This window comes from Sciurus vulgaris (genome assembly GCF_902686455.1).
Source record: "Sciurus vulgaris genome assembly, chromosome: 8".
Taxonomy (NCBI): domain Eukaryota; kingdom Metazoa; phylum Chordata; class Mammalia; order Rodentia; family Sciuridae; genus Sciurus; species Sciurus vulgaris.
In genome coordinates, this window is record NC_136468.1 from 93,544,667 (window position 1) to 93,563,842 (window position 19,176).

The 19,176-nt window shown below is 42.5% G+C and overlaps 1 protein-coding gene across 1 annotated transcript in view; it reads left to right on the forward strand.

Annotated features, from left to right (window-relative positions):
* The window catches only part of FKBP9 (FKBP prolyl isomerase 9), a 42,280-nt gene continuing 23,104 nt past the window's right edge, over nt 1-19,176 (forward strand). Inside the window, exons 1-4 of the mRNA XM_079152359.1 lie at nt 1-382; nt 15,572-15,717; nt 16,138-16,327; nt 16,973-17,118. Coding sequence (XP_079008485.1) covers nt 150-382; nt 15,572-15,717; nt 16,138-16,327; nt 16,973-17,118 — 715 coding nt within the window. The 5' untranslated portion in view covers nt 1-149. The remainder of the gene's footprint in view (nt 383-15,571; nt 15,718-16,137; nt 16,328-16,972; nt 17,119-19,176) is intronic.

Genomic DNA, 19,176 nt, shown 5'->3' on the forward strand with positions numbered 1-19,176 from the left:
GGGGGGCGGGCTACCGGAGAGGGGGTGGTAGCTGCTGCCGGGCAGGGCCGGGAGGTTTTTCCACGTTTGCAAACGCCGCCGCGCGCCCGGACTCGACCCGCGCCGCCCGAGCTCCGCGCCGCGCCCCCTCTCCTGTCTTCGCTGCCCGGATGGCGTTCGGGGCCCGGGGCTCGCGACCCCTGCCGCCGCCGCTGCTCCTGCTGCTGCTCTGGGTGACCGGACAGGCGGCGCCGGTGGCCGGCTTGGGCCTGGGCTCCGACGCGGAGCTGCAGATCGAGCGGCGCTTCGTGCCCGACGAGTGTCCGCGCACCGTGCGCAGCGGTGACTTCGTGCGCTACCACTACGTGGGGACATTCCCCGACGGCCAGAAGTTCGACTCCAGGTACCGCGCACGCCCTTTGCGCCCGCTGTCCCCTCTCCCGACAGGCCTTTCCCTCCCGACGGACCTCCCCCAGCCCCGCCCCGGGATCCCGCGCTCCTCCCAGTCCCTCCTTCCTCGGTGCTCCGGGATCCTGATCCCTCGGTTGCGGGGAGAGCCTCCCCGCCCTTCTGCGCCCCAGGCCGCCCGGCTCCCGGCTACTGGAATCTTGGATAAGACTTTGCCCAGCGAAGCTGAGACAGATTCCGCCCTCCTTGTCCCAGCGCATTGGCACTCGACTTTACGCACGTGTGTAAAATGGCCATGCTAGGAGACCCCCAAGAGTAGATGTTGAAGAACTGCCGCGTTCCTTGACTGTCCCTTGGTGACCAGTCTCTTGAGTATCTAGTCAGTAACGCCTCTCACAGATACCCACGATGATGCTGAAGCTGATGATCGCAGCCCCGAACACTGACTGAACGGTTACATGTTAGGCATAGTTTTGTTTTTTTTCTTGATACTAGGATTGAACCCATGGGCGCTTTACCACTGTGAGCCTCAGCCCGTTTTATTTTTTATTTTGAGGCAGTCTCCCTAAGTGGCTAAGGCGCTTGCTAAGTTGCTGAGGCTGGCCTCGAACTTGGGATCCTTGAACTTGCCTCAACCTCCTGGGTTTCTGTGATTACAGGTGTGCGCCACCACGCCCAGCTGCTAGGCACAGTTCTAAGTGTTTTCGTATATGTGTGTATAGAATTAAATGAGTGCATATGAATCTATACACAGCTCTTATTTAATTAGAAAATTCATTATGTATATGTACATTTATTCATTTATTATAACAATCGTGTGAAGTAGGTACTATCATTGCCTGCATTTAACCAGTGAGGCAACCGAGGCCAGTGAGACTAAGAAACTTGTGTAGACTGTGGAGTCAGATTTGAATCCCTGAAATTCAAGTATGGTCTGTGCGGGTAACCACTGCTCTCCCCTTCTGGTTTTACAATCATTTCTCTGAGGTGGGAGGTGGTCCAGAGCAGTCCTTGCCACTGGGTCCTTGTACCTGCCTAGAGATTTCTCCCCTTAGCTCTGTCCCTAGATCACATTAGGACTCCCAGGTTTCTCTTCACTGTAGCTTTGGGGTAAACAGGCCTCCAGCATCAGGCTACTGTTCCCTAAGGCTTTTGTTATAAACCCTAGTCTGTGCCAGCGCTTCTCATAATGAATCATTGGACTAGGCCGAGAACTATTTGTTGAGCCACTGCTATGTGCCTGAGGCTGTGCTGGGTTTATTCACTAATTGAATACTTGCTGCCTCTCTCCCCTTATTTGAAATTCCAGGCAATGAGTGAATCTACGGAAGCTATTTAGCATATGGGCACGTAGGGAGTGCTTTGAAATGGTCATTCCTAGTATTGTTCCAGTTGCTGTTTCAAAACAAAAGAAACCTTATTAAGATACAATTTCCATATCATGAAGTTCACCCATTTAGAATAACTGGGGTGGCAGTTGCAGTGGCGCATGCCTTTAATCTCAGTGACTCCAAGACTGAGGCAGGAAGATCATGAGTTTGAGGCCAGCCTCAGCAACCTAGTGAGATCTTGTCTCAAAATAAAAAATAAAAAGGACTGGGGATATACCTCAGTGATAAAAGCCCCCGTGGGTTCAATCCCCAGTATCCACCCCCCACCTCCCAAAAGGAAAGTATTTGTGATGGTTTAGTATAGTCACAGAATTATACAGACATTTCAACTAATTCCAGAGCATTTCCATCACTCTGAAAAAGAAATGCTGGGCCCATTAGCAGGCACTTTTCACCCTTCATCTACTTTCCCTCCTTGGATTTACCTCTTCTGAACATTTCATATAAATTGAGTTATACAATTTGTGGTGCTTTGTATCTGGGTTTTTTTTTTTTTTTTTTTTTTAAGCATAATGTTTCCAAGTGACATACGTATTATCATTTATCAGTACCTCATTCCATTTCATGGCTGTATATGTATTCTGTTGAATGGATATACCACATTTTGTTTATTCATTTATCAGTTAATGGACATTTGACTTGTTTACACATTTGGGCCATTTTGAATAATGAGGTTATAAATGTTCCTGTACAAGATTTTGTGTTTTGTTTTTATTTCTTTTGGATATATACCAAGGAGTGGAATTGCTGGGTTCTATGGTATCTGTGTTGAACTTTTTGAGGAACTGCTAAACTTTTCCGTAATGACTGCACCGTTTTACATTCCTTCCAGCAGTGTTCCTAGTTCTTGACATTATTACCAACACTTGTAATTGTCTTTTTTCTCTTTTTCCCATAACTGGGAATTAAACCCAGAGCCTCACTTTGTGCTATTACTAGACAAGTGCTACCCCCCAACCCCTTTTTTAAATTTTATTTTTGAGATTGGATCATACTAAGTTGTGTGAACTTGTGATCCTGCTGCCTCAGCCTCCTGAGTATCTGGAATTTTTCTGTCCTTTTTATTATAGTCATCCTAGTGGGCATGTTGTAGTATCTTTTTGTGGTTCGGATCCACATTTCCCTAACGGTGATTGAGACAGAGCATCTTGTCATGTATTCATTGACCATTTGCATATCTTTCATTTGTTCATTGGAAAATAGGGAAGAATTTCTTGCTTCAGCTGATGGTAATTAATAATTCCAACTAGAGGGCTGGAAATGTGGCTCATGTTAGAGTGCTTGCTTAGCAAGACCTAGGCTCCACCCCCAGAACCACAAAATAATGATAATAATAATTCCCCCAACTTGGAATGGACCCACCGTTTGACCCAGCTATCCCACTCCTCGGCCTATACCCAAAGGACTTAAAATCAGCATACTACAGAGATACAGCCTCATCAATGTTCATAGCTGCTCAATTCACAATAGCCAGATTGTGGAACCAACCTAGATGCCCTTCAATTGATGAATGGATAAAGAAACTGTGGTATATATATACAATGGAATATTACTCAGCCATAAAGAATGATAAAATTATGGCATTTGCAGGCAAATGGATGAAATTGGAGAATATCATGTTAAGTGAGATAAGCCAATCTCAAAAATCCAAAAGATGAATGATCTCACTGATAAGCCGATTTGATGACACGTAATGGGGGGTGGGAGGGGGGGCAAGAATGGAGGAAGGAGGGGCTGTATAGAGGGAAAAGAGAGATGGGAGGGGTGGGGGAAGGAAAAAAATAACGGAATGAATCAAACATCATTACTCTATGTAAATGTATGAATATGCAAATGGTATGCTGTTACTCCACGTACAAACAGAAACAACATGTATCCCATTTGTTTACAATAAAAATAAATTAAAAAAAAAAATTCCCCCTAGAACAAGTTCTTCTACCTTCTCAGATGGCAACCACCGTGAGGCAGCATAGGACAGCAGAAAAAGCAGCAACCATCCAGTCATCACACATTTTATCCAGTGTCTGCCTCAAGACTGACTAGTCCTAATACAGCTTGCCCCCTCCCTGACCCTACCACTTACCACCTAGGCGGCTGCAGCATGATGTGGGAAGGATGGTAAGAATAAAGCAGCATGCCCTGTCTCACAGAGTTTACACATAGTTCATGCCACATGTCTTCACATACATTACTTTATTTAATCTCTTTAATCTTAAAATAATTCATTTAACCCCATAAGACAGTAAAGAAGATACCTCATTACAGACGAAGAAAGTCAAGCTAAGAAAGTTCAGATAAGTTGCTCAATCACGATACCTAACTACTAGGTGGTCAAGTGGAAATTTTAACCTAGGCAGTTTGTGGCCATAATCTGTGGTCTATGGTCTACCCATAAATATGGTGGAAGAAAGGCAAGAAGCTGAGGTTTAACTCTATGTTGTGTGTGTGAGTGGGGAGGGTGGTCAGAATGGAGTCCTGGGATTGTAGGGATAAAGACCTAAGCATAGCTGAGGGTGGTGACGCTTGCCTGTAATCCCAGCAATTGGGGAGACTGAGACAGGACGATCTGCAAGTTTAAGGCCAGCCTCAGCAATTTAGCAAGACCCTAAGCAACTCAAAAAGACGCTGTCACAAAATATAAAATAAAAAGAACTGGGGATGTAGCTCAGTGGTAAAGTGGTTAAATGCCCAGTACCTTGATAGATAGATAGATAGATAATCTAAACATAACTAAAATTTCCTAGGAAGGGGCTAGGGGTGTGGGCCAGGGTAGGGGGTAAGAGCGTGGCAAATAGAGGAAAAGCATGGAGGTTGGCCATTGTGTTGGGGGTAGTGAGAACGGGTCAGTGTTCTCTGGGATTGGAGTAGGAGTCAGATAGTGACAACAGGGACAAAGGGAGAGGTCAAAGGAAGCCAAAAAGGAGGGTTGAGCTAGCCTCTTAAAAAAAAAAAAAAGACTTTAATTATTTATTTAATTAGGTACAGGGGATTGAACCCAGGGATGCTTTCCACTGAGCTGCATCCTTAGTCCTTTTAATTTTTTATTTTTAGACAGGATCTTACTGAGTTGCTTAGGGTCTTGCTAATTTGCTAAGTCAGATTGGCTTTGAACTTCGTTATTCTCCTGCTTCAGCCTTCCAAATCTCTGTGATTACAGGTGTGCACCACCACACCTGGCAAAAATGACTGCTTTTAAAAATTTGCAGTTGACATCTAAGACGTGTTCATATTTACGGAGTACAGTGTGATTGCGATGGGCCAGCATTTGAGAGCCCTTGCTGCCTGGATGTAGAGTTTGGACTTTGTCCAAGGATAGTTGAAAGCCGCTGAAGGCTGAATCCTCAGGCTTGCATTTTACAAAGGCCCCCCTGGCTGTTGGGTGCAGACAGGTGTGGAGAGGGCGGCATACAGTAGCTGCTTCATGAACATGTGTTTTCCTTTTAAGTCTCCATTCCTTTGGGAATTTGTGAAGTGTTTTGACATGACTTTGATATTCCTGTATCAAGTCTGTCAGGAGAGAGGAAATCTAGAGTTTGGGGCTTTGGCTTTTGATTTGGAAGTTTTGTCCAGAAGAAAATGTCTACTCTCACTCTGAGTAGAGTCGTAGGACCATAAAGGGTCTTTTTTTTCTGTAGAGTGTTCTTCCTGTGTCTCTGCTTGACCTATGGGGCAGGTGTTGCCTTTTTTAGCTTTTAGGCATTTATAGTTGCCAGGAGGCCCACACCTTCAACTCTTGACCACTAGCTTGGGCATATTGACTTTGTTTTATTTCAGAGCCTCTGTAGGCTTGTTAATGTGCTCCTGTGGCCACTGATGCAGGCTTAACTGCCTTTGCCTGCAGTTTCCCTTGAGGGCTTCTTATCAAGTCATTCCTGATTCAGTTTTTTTTTTTTTTTTTTTTTCCCCCCCTATACCAGGAATTGAACCCATGGACTCTTAACCACTGAGCCACATCCCAGCCCTTTTTATATTTTACTTAGAGACAGGGTCTCGCCGAGTTGCTTAGGGCCTTGTCAAATTGTTGAGGTTAGCTCTGAACTCTCAATCCTCCTGCCTCAGCTTCTGATTCAGCTGTTTAAAATTTTTATTTTATTTTTAATTTTTCATGGTGCTAGAGATTGAACCCACGTGTGGCTAAGCAAGTTCTACATCCCTTAAAAAAATTGTTTTGTTTTTTCAGTTTTGAGACAGATTCTCCCTATGTTGCTCAGTCTGGTTTAGAACTTGTGTCCTCTTGCCTCAGCCTCCTAAGTATCTGGGATTATAGGTGTGCACCACCCAACCCAGCTTTGATTAAACTTTCTAGGAGTTTTATAACATTCCTAGCAATAGGGCGAGGAGAATGATCAACTTGTGTGCTATGATTTATTTTTGGGGCCAAAGTTTAATGTGTTCCTGTTATCCCAGGTAAAATGAGTGTGTCATTGGTTCATTCACAGCCTTCAGACCTGTCTGCAGGTCCATAAGTTCCAGGCATTCAGTATATATTATTGTGGCATTCAGTAAATACCATATGCTTTTGTGGGTACGTAGGGCATGGATGCTCTAGCACAGTGGAGTTCCAACTGTGCATGCATCAGAATTACCTGGAGAACTTGGTACACAGAGTTTCTGATTTAGAGCTGATAATGCTGATCTGAGGACCACACTTTGAGGACTATTGATCTAAAAGAATCATAGACTCATGGGGCTGGGGAGATAGCTCAGTCGGTAGAGTGCTTGCCTTGTAAGCACCCCCCCAAAAAAAAAGAATCATAGACTCATTAAAGGTCAGCTTTATTTTACACGTTCACTCATTCATTTATTCATTCAACAAATATTGATTACGCTCCTACTCTTCCAGGTGCTGGGATGCAGCAGTTAGTAAAATAGAAATCTGCACTCAGGAGCTCACATTCTAGCTGAGACAGATAAACTGTTAAGTTAGATAGTAAAGTAGAAATTAGTGAGGGCTATGGAGAAAAATAAAGCAGTGGGTTTTGGGATGGGGGATGAGGTCATATGTCCAGAAGGGTGTGATGACCTCTGGACTCTAGTCTGGGTGCTCTTTTGCCTCACACAAGTCACCTGCATGAGAAGAGTGCTATGTGGGTTGAAGACATGGACACCTCTACCAGTTCTAAAGAGAAGGGGATTTCTGCTGAAGGAAGTCAAAGGGAAGGCTTTGGGGAAGAGCCTGTGCTTTGGGTGGGCCTTCAGCATGGCGGGGGACTTCGTTCCTTCAAGTGGAGGGTATGTTTAAGAGAGTCATGGGGTAGGCCCAAGCCTACGTGTGAGCAGTACACATTCAGGGAACAGCAAGAGGCCCGGATATTTGGGCAAGAGGGGGAACCTAGAACTGGAAAGGTGTGGGGAAGCCAATCTAGAGAAGGCCCTGGTGGCCCTCAGTGTTTATGACTGATATCTCTTAAAGGCTTTTCTGCAGAGGAGTAAACAGATTGATCCAAAAGCTCCTGGGTGGATCGACAGTATGAGTAGGAACCCTAGAGATCAGCTTCCTTAGGACTTCAGTTTTACACATTCATTCATTCAGCTTTTAATGTTGGGGTGTGGCAGAGAATAAAGAGACAAAAATCCTGCCTTCAATTTGGGTTGGGGGAAGTACACAAACCCACTCCAGCTGACTGCAGCAGAAGAGAGAGGGAATTATTTGGAAGGCTCTTCAGCTCCTCATGAGAGTCCAGAATCACGAACTGAGGTGACTCTCTGTATCTTCCCAAGGGCTTGTGGAGGGGGCTTCCCCTTTCCTAAAGGGAGAGCTCCAGCCTGCTTCAGCAGCATGTTGCAGGGAGAAGAGCCAGTGGACTGGGCAGCACCTGGGATCATGTCAGGTTGCTCTGGAGGGGGTTAAATGGTGACTGAGCACCTGAGCAGGTCAGGACATGCTTGCCGAGGCAGAAGTGTTAAGAGTGTGAATCTGCACTGTGGCTCTTCTTTGGAAAGAGGGTGACGCTAGCTTTTGGCTGAAGATATAGCTCAGTGGTAGAGTGCCTGCCTATCATGCCTGAGGCCCTGGGTTTGATTACCACTAGATAATAGGAGCTTCTGGTGAGGGGTGGCCCTGGGTCTCATGATAACTCTGGGGAGAGATCCTAACCTCCACGCTCATTCTTACAGGGTCTCCTGAGGCCACTGACAGGCAGGCCCAACGCCCCATGAAAACTTATTGGCAGTAACTTTTTTTTTGCGGTGCTGGGGATCAAACCCAGGGCCTTGTGCTTGTAATGCAAGCACTTTACCAACTGAGCTATCTCCCCAGCCCCAATTGGCAGTACTTTTAAATTTCACTTGCAGAGCATTGCAGGCAACAACACATTCATATTAGTGGTTTAATTTGGATGTCTTTTACTGTACTGAACACTTGTGTGAAATAGAATTATCTACAGGAATCTGACATTTTCATTTGAGCAGTTGCAGTAAGACAAAAATCTGTGACTCTAATGATTTTAGTTTGTGTTACCAGAGTTTTCCTTTTAATGATATTTTAATGTGCCAAAGACCATCCAGGTCATATATTCACATTTCAAGGTCTGAGCCTCCATGGAGGTATGAATGGATGTGTGGTGCTCTCTCTGCCCCCTCCCACCTCCCTCCCCTCTCTTCCTTCATTGCAGCCTGCTCTCATTTTTCCATCTGGGTAGCACACAGGTAGTTTGCCAGTTCATTCACTGGTGTCTTTTCCTTTTGCCAGGTCTCATTATTTGTTGGCGGAGATGATCGTTTGAGGGAAATACCTGGGCAAGGGCCTGGGAAGCCCACAGTCACCTTTGGGAATATGTGGTGTGGAGAGGTGGGAAGCAGAATGATTAGAGCTTGCTTCCCCCTCTCAGGTCTGCAGTTGAGGCCAGTCTTAACAGTGGGACTCTGCCAGGTGAGGGTCTGAGTCATCTCACCCAGAGGTGAATTTCAGTTCGAAAATACCGTTTTCAGTTTTTCATTGTCCAACAGAATCTGAAGCTGGCATTTAGAACACACTGATTTTTCCTCTCCTAGCTGGACTGGGCTTCAGTTCTGCTAATGGAACCAAAAGGCAATTTCCTGTTCCCTTCTGTGATGTCCATATTTCCTTTGTCTCTGGATCTGAGATCAAAATACCAGGAATGATTAGAACAAGCATATGCCAGTTTTTGCAAAAAATGTCCAAGTTGATTTTTGCTGGGTGAGGTAGTACATTCCTGTAATCCCAATTACTTGGGAGGCTGAGGCAGGAGGATCACAAGTTTGAGGCCAGCTTCAGCAACTTAGAGAGACCCTATCTCAAAGTAAAAACATAAAAATAGGACTGGGGTTGTGGCTCACTGGTAGAGTGCATAGGTCAGTGGTAAAGTGAACATCCTTGGTTTCAATCCCCAGTACTGAAAGAAAAAAAAAAAAGTTAATTTTAGAAAGTAATGTAGGCTGGGGTGGTGTCAGTGGTGGAGATTATGGAGGCTCTGGGGTTAGTCCCCAGTACCTAAATAAATATCTGTAATATGTATGTAGACCAAGTTTTAAAAATCAGTTAGATAGTTCTGTAAAGCTTAAAATTATAGTTGCCTAGCTCCTGAGAGTGGGAAAAAGGATTGGGTGGGTGTGGCCATTCTGAATGCATGCTGTGACCCAGTGCCACTTTCTGTACTCTGGGTTTCCTTCTGCCCAACCACCTTCCACGCTGGAGCCTCTCCAGGCCCCTTGGGTGCACTGTGGCCACATGTCTTGTTGCTGCACCTGGATCTGTGCCATTCCTTCTAGATCCATTCTGATCTTCCATTTGTTTTTATTTTTCTTCTTTCTTTCTTTCTTTCTTTCTTTCTTTCTTTCTTTCTTTCTTTCTTTCTTTCTTTCTTTCTTTCTTTCTTTCTTTCTTTTCTTTTCTTTCTTTCCTTTCTTTTCCTTCCTTCCTTCCTCCCTCCCTCCCACCTTTGTTCCTTTGTTCGTTCCTTCCTTCCGCTTGAACCCAGGGGTGCTGTCATTGGGCAACATGCCCAGCCCTTTTTATTTTTTATTTTGAGACAGGGTCTTGCAAACTTGCTTAAGGCTGGTCTTGAATTTACAATCCTCTTGCCTCAACTCCCGAGGCACCAAGATTACAGGTGTGTGCCACCACACCTGGCTTTCATTCTCTTTCTATCATCCAAAATTTTGTTACCATCTCTGGACTGCCGTGGCCTCCTTTCCAGTTATTTAAGTCCTTCTCTGGGAGGAATGTGCTTGGGGTCTTTCAGGAGTGAGTGTGCTCATGCTGCCATTTGTTCTTTTAAAAGTGTTTTCTCACTGTAGATTTAAACCTGCCTTCAGAGGTAGAACCACATTACCTACATTTTAAGAATAGAGCCACCAGTGTAGTTATTTATTTAAAATGACATGCCACATGACAATGTGTGCTTCTGTGTAGGCAGTTTAGTGAGTTGAATATGATAGGTTTTCCACAGTGTCTCCTGCCTTCGTGGTCCCTGGGTGGGTAATTTTGAAGAATGTGATTGGAGGGTGCTGCAGACACTTCCCATCACCCCACCGGGACAGGGCAGGTGACAGTGTGTGGGACAGTGATAGAGGGGCTGGGGCAGTGAATGAGCAGTGGAGAGGAAGGCAGGTTGCTGTGTGCTGGATGATGTCCACGGGTCCTCTAAGCCCACACCCCACCTGTTCACTCTGTGAGGTTCACCTGCGCATAGTGCGTGTTACATCATTGACCCCCACCCCCACCCCACATTGTCCTACTTTGGTTGTGTTCAGCCAATGGGCCATTAACAGATCAAGGAAAGAAGAGTGAGGTGGACGTGTTTATTTTTCTGTAGGGTCACCATGGGCTGTGTCCCTAAACCAGAGGTCCCAGCTCCTCTAGGTAGCCCCTAGCTCCCCTCTCTCCTCCAGTCCTTTAGATCCAGGTGTGACAATAGCACCCCCTACCCAGCCCTAGAGGTATTGCACTGCCCCTTGTGTTTTGCTGAACGTTGTGCACACCTATGCACACAGTCCCTTTATTATTATTATTATCACTGTTATTGTAAAAATAATAATTATAAAATTTACCAATTTGGCCATTTTTTAGTGTACCTGACAGTAGTGTTAGCTATGTACATTGTTGTGAATCAGATATCTGGAACTTTTGAACATTGAAAAATTAGACCCTGAGCAACTCCTTCCTTCTGCCCCCCTACCCTGGTAACCACATTTTTTCTGTTTCTGTGACTTTGACTACTTTACATACCTCATATACTTCATTGAATAACATGGTGTTTGTATTTTTGTGACTGCCTTCTTTCCTTTAACGTAATGTCCTTGGGGTTCATCTATAATTGTTGCATGTAATGGGATTTCCTTCCTTTTTAAGGCTGAATAATAGTGCATTGTGTTTATATGCCACATCTTCATTTTTCATTTATCAGTTGATGGACATTTAGGATGCTTTTATCTCTTGGCTATTGTGAATACGCTACAGTGAAAATGTGTGTGCAAACATATTTCTCAGAGGTTCTGTTTTCAGTTCTTTTTTATATATAGTAAGAAGTAGGATTGCTACCCTATAATGTCAGGTCTTATGTTTATTTCTTTAATCCATTTTGAGTTGTAATGGTGTGAGGCAAGGAGCCAACTTTTTTCTTTTGCATGTGGATATTCAGATTTCCCAGCACCATTTATCAAGGAGACCCCTTTCCCCATCATGCAGTCTTGATGCCCTTGTCAAAGACCATCTGCCAATATATGTAAAGGTTAATTTTTGAGCTATTCCTTTCCATTGGTCTATATGTCTTACTGCCATTACCATACTGTTTAAACTATTATAGCTTTGTAATATGTTTCCAAATCAGAAGTATGAGTATAGCTTTGCTCTTCTTTCTCAGGATTATATTGACTATGTTGTGTCTTTAGAGATTTTCATACGAATTTTTAAAACATATTTTTTAGTTGCCAGTAGACATCTATTTATTTATTTATTTATTTATATGTTTATATGTGGTACTGAGAATTGAACCCAGTGCCTCACACATGTTAGGCAAATACTCTACCACTGAGTCACGACCCGAGCCCTCATGAATTTTAGGATTTTTTTCCTGCAGAAAATTCCATTAAGCTTTTGATAGGAGTTGCATTGAATCTAGATTGCTGTGAGTAGCATGGACATTTGAACAATATTAACCCTTCCAATTCATGAATGGAAAATGTTTTTCCACTTATTTTTGTCCTTTTTAAAAAAATTATGTTTTACTTATATCCTTTTTGATTTCTTTCAGCAATATTTCTTTCATTTTCATTGTGTAAGTCTTTCAGCTCCTTATTTAAGTTTATCCCTAAATAAACTTTTTCATGCATGCTATTGTAACTAGGATTTTTTTTTTTTTTTTAATTTCTGTTTCAGAGTATTCACTGTTAGCACAGAAACACAACTGATTTTGTGTGTTGATTTTTGTATCCTGCAATTGATGGCAAATTTGTTTATTCCAACAGTTTCTTTGTGGACTCTTGAATTTTCTATGCATAAGATACTACTTCTAGGGCTGGGGAGATAGCTCAGTTGGTAGAGTGCTCACTTTGCAAGCACAAGGCCCTGGGTTCGATCCCCAGCACCGCAAAAAAAAAAAAAAAAAAAAAGATACTACTTCTACTTCTTCCTCTCTGATTTGGATGATTGGTATTTCTTTTTCTTGCTCACTTGCTCTGACTAGGAGTTCCAGGATTACTTTGAATAGATGTGGTGAAGGTGGGCATCATTTCCTTATTCCTGATTGCAGGGGGAAAGATTTCAATTTTTCACCATTGAGTCCGATGTCAGCTGTGCACAGCCTCTTTATTAAACTTTCCTGAATCTCCTAGTTTGGGTGTGTCATCTGTTTCCTGTAGAACCCTGACTGGGACATCTATAAAAGGTGTAAATGAGCTGGACACTGGGACGAGCTGTATAAGTACTTATTCCAGAGTTTGCAGAAATAAATTTCATGACAAGTTCTGACTTTGATACTGCATGTGACTTTATGCCAATTGCACTGATCAGCATAAATTTGCTAACAACTTTATTTTTCCAGATGGTCAGAGTTTTAAGCAGTACATAACATTGGTCTTGTGCTGTTACTTGTGTGTGTGAATGTGTGCATTTTTTTTTTTTAGAAAGATTTTTTTTTTCTTTTGGACCAGGGATTGAACCCAGAGGTGCCTAACCACCGAGCCACATCCCAAGCCCTTTTTATTTTTTATTTTGAGACAGTGTCTTGTTAAGTTGCTTAGGTCCTCACTAAGTTGCTGAGGCTGGCCTTGAACTCCATCCTCTTGCTTCAGCCTCCCAAGCTGCTGGATTACAGGCGTGTGCCACCATGCCTGGCTAGAAGGGTATTTTTTGTTTTTAATATTTTGCTTCTTAGTTGTTTACAGTGCTTGGGCATTCATCAAATTAATTCTATGGGACACCAACAATTTCTATACACCATATGAGAATGCCCTGTGCCAGCAGCATGAGTTGACAGTCCTGGGTTCTAACTTTTTTTCTCACTTTTTTTCTCACTTTGTGACCTTGGGGAGGTTTTTAACTTCCAAGGAGCCTGACATAGCACCCGCCTTAAGGTGTTGTATGGGGATTAAATGAGGACATGTGAAGGGCCTAGCTTGCTACCGGGCGTGATACTCTGTAAATAGTAGTTATTATTAAAATACTTTCATTAAATTTGGGAACTATATGCAGGTTCAGCATTGTTGCTGTTTGCACATGTTCTGAACCTCGGAAGCTTTGAAGCTTAGCTTTCAGGAGCATTATATTAAACTTGCTAGTTTGATGATTACTCTGTGGCGTGGTAAAGTGTAAGCCAAGTGCAGCTCAAGAGCTGGCATTCCAGGGGGAGGGTGTTGGTTCCCGGAGCTAGGGTGGAGGTGTAAAGCTGACTTGGGCACAAAACTGACCATGTGCTTTTGTCCTCTGGCTTGGCCTGAACTTGAATTCCTGCTCTCTATTCACTGACCTTGGAGAAAGGAGGACTATTAAAATAAGCTGTAAAACTGGGAGGAGATGGGGGCATGGGGAGGCAGATCTGACAGAATTGCTCTGACGCGGGTGGTGAGGTGGACTTCACGGCTTGCCCAAGCTGTTCACTAGGGGAAGATGAAGAAAAGGTGGAACAAATTGACAAAAGGAACGGTGGCACATTCTGCTGAAGCAAATCTGAATAGCTTTTAACATTTCACTACACAAGTGATTATGTGATTTTTTTTTGAGTGTGCATTACCAGACCCAGGTCCTCATGCATGCTAGGCTAGCTTGGAGCTGCACCCCAACCCATACTTATTTTATATATCCCCCTAAGCACCTAGCAGTCTCCTATCAGGCAGACCCTTCTTGGTTGCTAAATTTGACATTGAAAAAATGAGGGCCTAGGTCACAATCATGATTTCATTATTTATTTTCTGACATAAGGCCATTAGGTGTCAGTTGTCAAGACATATATATGAGTTATTTTAAGACTTCCTCAGAATATTTATTTCCTGTGATAATTCTAGTAAGATTGGCATAAGTTTTTGGAGCACTCTTCACATTGTTGTACAGATCCTGGGATGACTGTTATTATTACTGTCATTTTACAGTAGAGGAAATTGAAGTTAAGAGAGCTTAAAATAATGAAATTATGGCATTTGCAGGCAAATGGATGAAATTGGAGAATATCATGCTAAGTGAGATAAGCCAATCTCAAAAATCCAAAAGACGAATGATCTCACTGATAAGCAGATGATGACACATAATGGGGGGTGGGAGGGGGGCAAGAATGGAGGAAGGAGGGACTGTATAGAGGGAAAAGAGGGGTGGGAGGGGTGGGGGGGGAAGGAAAAAATAACAGAATGAATCAGACATCATTTCCCTATGTAAATGTATGATTATGCAAATGGTATGCTGTTACTCCATGTACGAACAGAAACAACATGTATCCCATTTGTTTATAATAAAAATAAATTAAAATTAAAAAAATTCCTGCCAACAATAAAAAAAAAAGAGAGCTTAAGTACTTTTCAAAAATATTTTTTTGTTTAGTTGTTGATGGACTTTAATTTATTTATTTAATTATATATATGCAGTGTTGAGAATTGAACCCAGTGCCTCACACATGCTAGGCAAGTGCTCTAGTACTGAATTACAGCCCCAGCCCTTAAGTATGCTCTATGGTATATCAGGCTACCGCTTTGTTTATCTTACTTGGATGACTTGGAAGTGTATGTGTGTGTGTGTGTGTGTGTGTGTGTGTGTGTTAACTTGAACCTTCAATATCTACGATGCTGCTTTTAGATACTGTCACATAGAAAATAGAGTAAATTTTCTGGGTGCAGTGACATACGCCTTAATCCCAGTGGCTCAGGAGGCTGAGGCAGGAGGATCAAAATTCAAAGCCAACCTCAGCAAATTAGCAAGGCCCTAAGCAACTTAATGAGACCCTGTCACACAATAAAATATAAAAAAGTCTGGGGATGTGGCTCAATGGTTAAGCGCCCCTAGGCTCAATCCCTGGTACCCCCTGCCCCCCCAAAAAAAGGTGTCACCAATTATTTTTGTGTATGGAAGAATAGGTAACTATTTTGCAAATCACACTTCAACATTTATTTATTTTTCTTAAAGAGAGTTATGCCAATGCTTATCTAACTATATTTGCAGACAGTTTTCAAGGTAATCTAAAAACCCCGACCATACAGATCCCTGTCCAGTGAGAACATTTGCTACATCAGAAACTACTTGGCAAGCTTTTTTCCTGGTCATTACATTCATGGGTCTGTTTTGACAGCTTGGTCTTCTTAAAGGAAGGACTATTTATAATTTTCTTTCTCCCTACCTTTTTGATCTTCAGCTATGACAGAGGCTCTACTTTCAACGTGTTTGTGGGAAAAGGACAGCTGATTGCAGGGATGGACCAGGCTCTGGTTGGCATGTGTGTAAATGAGAGGCGTTTCGTGAAGATCCCCCCAAAGCTTGCCTACGGAAGTGAAGGAGTTTGTGAGTTTCCCTTCTGTATTTATAAACACACCTGTAGAAGCAGCCAGAACCTTTGCATGCTGTTCGGTCAGACCAGAGAATCTTAGATGCTTTAGACAGGGAAACATGAAAAGCAGTGAATACACACACAACTAAAATTTTCCTTTTTGGTTTATCTCTTGAGATGTGAATGTAGTGTCATTGACACAGGTGTATTGAATAAGACACTTGATGAGAGGAAAATCTTGTGGGTTTTTTTTTTTTTTTTCCTCTTAATTTTATTTGGAGGAAAGGTGGAAGAAGAATGGGTTGTTTTGAAATTATATACCAGCGACCTCCTTGAATCCTCTGGGCTTCCATTCACGTTGGCAGTGCCCTGGGTATTTGTGTGACTAGTTTGAAAGGCAGTAGTTTCTCATTGTGAACTCTTTAAATTTCTAGCTGGTGTGATCCCCCCAAACTCAGTGCTTCATTTTGATGTACTTCTGATGGATATTTGGAATTCCGAAGACCAAGTTCAGGTTCACACTTATTTCAAGCCCCCCAGTTGTTCTCGGACCATCCAGGTGTCTGATTTTGTAAGGTACCACTACAATGGAACGTTCTTGGACGGGACACTGTTTGATTCAAGGTAAGTCCCACCCTTTATGGCAGCGTCTCTGAAATGTTCCTCAAGTTCCTTCCAGCTTGTCTGCTTTCTATGCCAGTGAAGAAACCAGAAGCAGGGTGCTTCCCAACTTTAACTAGTACCAAACTCCTCTACGTAGGACTTTTGCTTAGTGTCATGCTGTATGCCACCAGTGTCAAAATTTAATACATCTGAGGAAACTCTAAAAACAATCTTTGCATATCTGGTTTAGCAGTGTTTTGAGGTTTCACTAGTAAATTAGGGGCCATAGGAACACACGTTTTGGTTCATTTTTGTAGTTTTCCCATGGAACTAGAAGGGAAAGACGACCACAAATGCAGCAACAGGAAGAAATGGGTCTGAGCTGGAGGATAGGGTACCCTTGAGGATTTCCTCTTAGTACTATGTGTTTGATTACTGGAATAGCTGTCCCTTTTCATCTGTCACCGTGGTATTAATACAAGCTTTTCATTTCTGCCTAATCTTGGGGACTCTTCTTTGTGTTTGGGAGCAAAGATCCATAAATGCCTGTCTCCGGGGTGCATATGTGCTCATTGTTTAGCTGAGATTTGGGTAACAAAAACCCTCCTGAGAGATGAGTTGGAAACATAGGATATAGAACTTTTCCCCTTTCTTGTTGGTTTTCAGTCACAATCGCATGAAAACTTACGACACGTATGTGGGAATTGGCTGGCTGATTCCTGGAATGGATAAAGGGCTGCTGGGCATGTGTGTGGGGGAAAAGCGCATGATCACCATACCTCCTTTCCTGGCCTATGGGGAAGATGGAGACGGTAAGTTCTCTTTCTCATCGTCCTTATTTTTTATGGCAGTGATTAATTCAGATGTGACCACATGAGACCAACCAGGCCTTTTGGTCTGACCAGCACTGTCCAATATGGTTGCCACTAGCTACTGGTGGCAACTTACATAAATGAGTGAATTAAAACTCAGTAAAATTACAATTCCATTCCTTGGGTACTGCTGCCTTTCAGGTACTCAAGAGTTATAGGTTCTCCGGGCTGGGGTTGTGGCCCTGGTGAGCACTCGCCTAGCATGCATGGGGTCCTGGGTTCTATCCTCCGCACCACATAAAAATAAAGTTAAGGTATTGTGTCCACCTACAACTAAAAAATATATTAAAAAAAAAAGTTATAGGTTATCAACATTTTTAAAAATTTAAATAAAGGGCTGGGGATGTTGCTCCAGTGGTTGAAGCCACCCCTGTGTTCAATCTCTGGCACCAAAAAAAAAAAAAAAAAAAGGTCATAGTTTGCTGAGGCCAACTGAACTAGATAACAATAATGAGCACTTTTCTCACTGCAGAAAGTTCCAGTGGATGGTGGTAGTTTAGATCATCTAGTGCCTGAAACTTCCATTCATTCATGGTCATTGGCATTCATAAGTAAGCACCCCGCCATAGCCTTGCAAGCTATGACCTTGGGTGTCAGGGTTTTTTGTTTGTTTGTTTGTTTTTGTTTATTCCTGTCCCATCCCGTGATGATATTTGATCTTGACAATCTAGAGGTTACAGATATCAAGGTCAACATTGCCAGAATTTCCTAGTTTGCACCTCTCATGTGTTTAATCTATGACATTAATTCCACAGGGACGAAATCAAAGCATAGTGTTAGAAAACATATTAATTAGAATTACTACCTATTTGTAGTTTTACTGTGAGGGAAAAACATAGAATATGACCTGATAAAGAGGATTTCTTAGTTACTCACATTTGAATTTAGGCATGTTTAATGATAACAACAGACTGATACCACTAAGAAACCTCCAGACATTTAAATTGCAGGTACATATGAAATAAAGAATAGAAATGAGGACATGATGCTGTTTAAGAAGTTAGTAGGGGTACCCAACTTACAATAACCAGGGTAATGTTTTCCAAGCTGTTTCCTGGAAACAGAGCAGGAGGCAAAGGTAGTCTCAGTAGATTGTGCTCAACTTTTTTCCTGTTTCCACTTTCATATATTTATATGCTCAAAAATCTGTAGACAGTTTCTTGACAGGAGGGTGGGTGAGTGGGTAGAGTACCCTACTAAAAGAAAAATAAAGTTGGAAAACCATTGCCATAAATACACCTTAATTCTCCCCTCCCTGAGATATGTTATTATCCTTATTGATGTTCTCATTGTCTTATCCTTGGCCAGTTCACCTTGGTTCTCAAATCCTTTCAACATCATCCATATAACAAAACAAACTGCTCAGCCAAATTTGAGGAATATTATTGATTTATCTTTTTCTTTTTCTTTTTTTCCTTTATGCCAGAGATTGAACCCAGGGGTGCTTAACCACTGAGCCACATCCCCAGCTTTTTTTTTTTTTTTTTTTTTTTTCAAAGACGGAGTCTTCCTTAAGTAGCTGAGGCTGGCCTTGAACTTGTGATCCTCCTGCCTCAACCTCCTGAGCCTCTGGGATTATAGGCACGAACCACCGTGCCCAGCACTGATTTATCTTAAGTAAATAATTAATACTTCAAATATTTAAAATATCTTATTTAAAATTAAAAAAAAAATTTAGTACTGGAATTGAACCCAGAGATGCTTAACTACTGAGCTATATCTGCAACCCTTTTAATTTTTTAATTTCGAGACAGGGTCTTACAAAGTTGCTGAGGCTGGCCTTGAACTTGGGATTCCTCCTACCTCAGCTTACCAGTCACTGGCCTAAAAGAAACTATATAAATTTATATTTGAATACTGTGTACCGTAATCCAACTATAACTTTAAATGGGTGAATTGTATGGCATGTGAATTATATCACAGTAAAGCTGTAAGTAATATTATTCAGTTAGCACATATTAATGTTAGAAAAATTTAAAACCTCAGGCTACTTTTTTT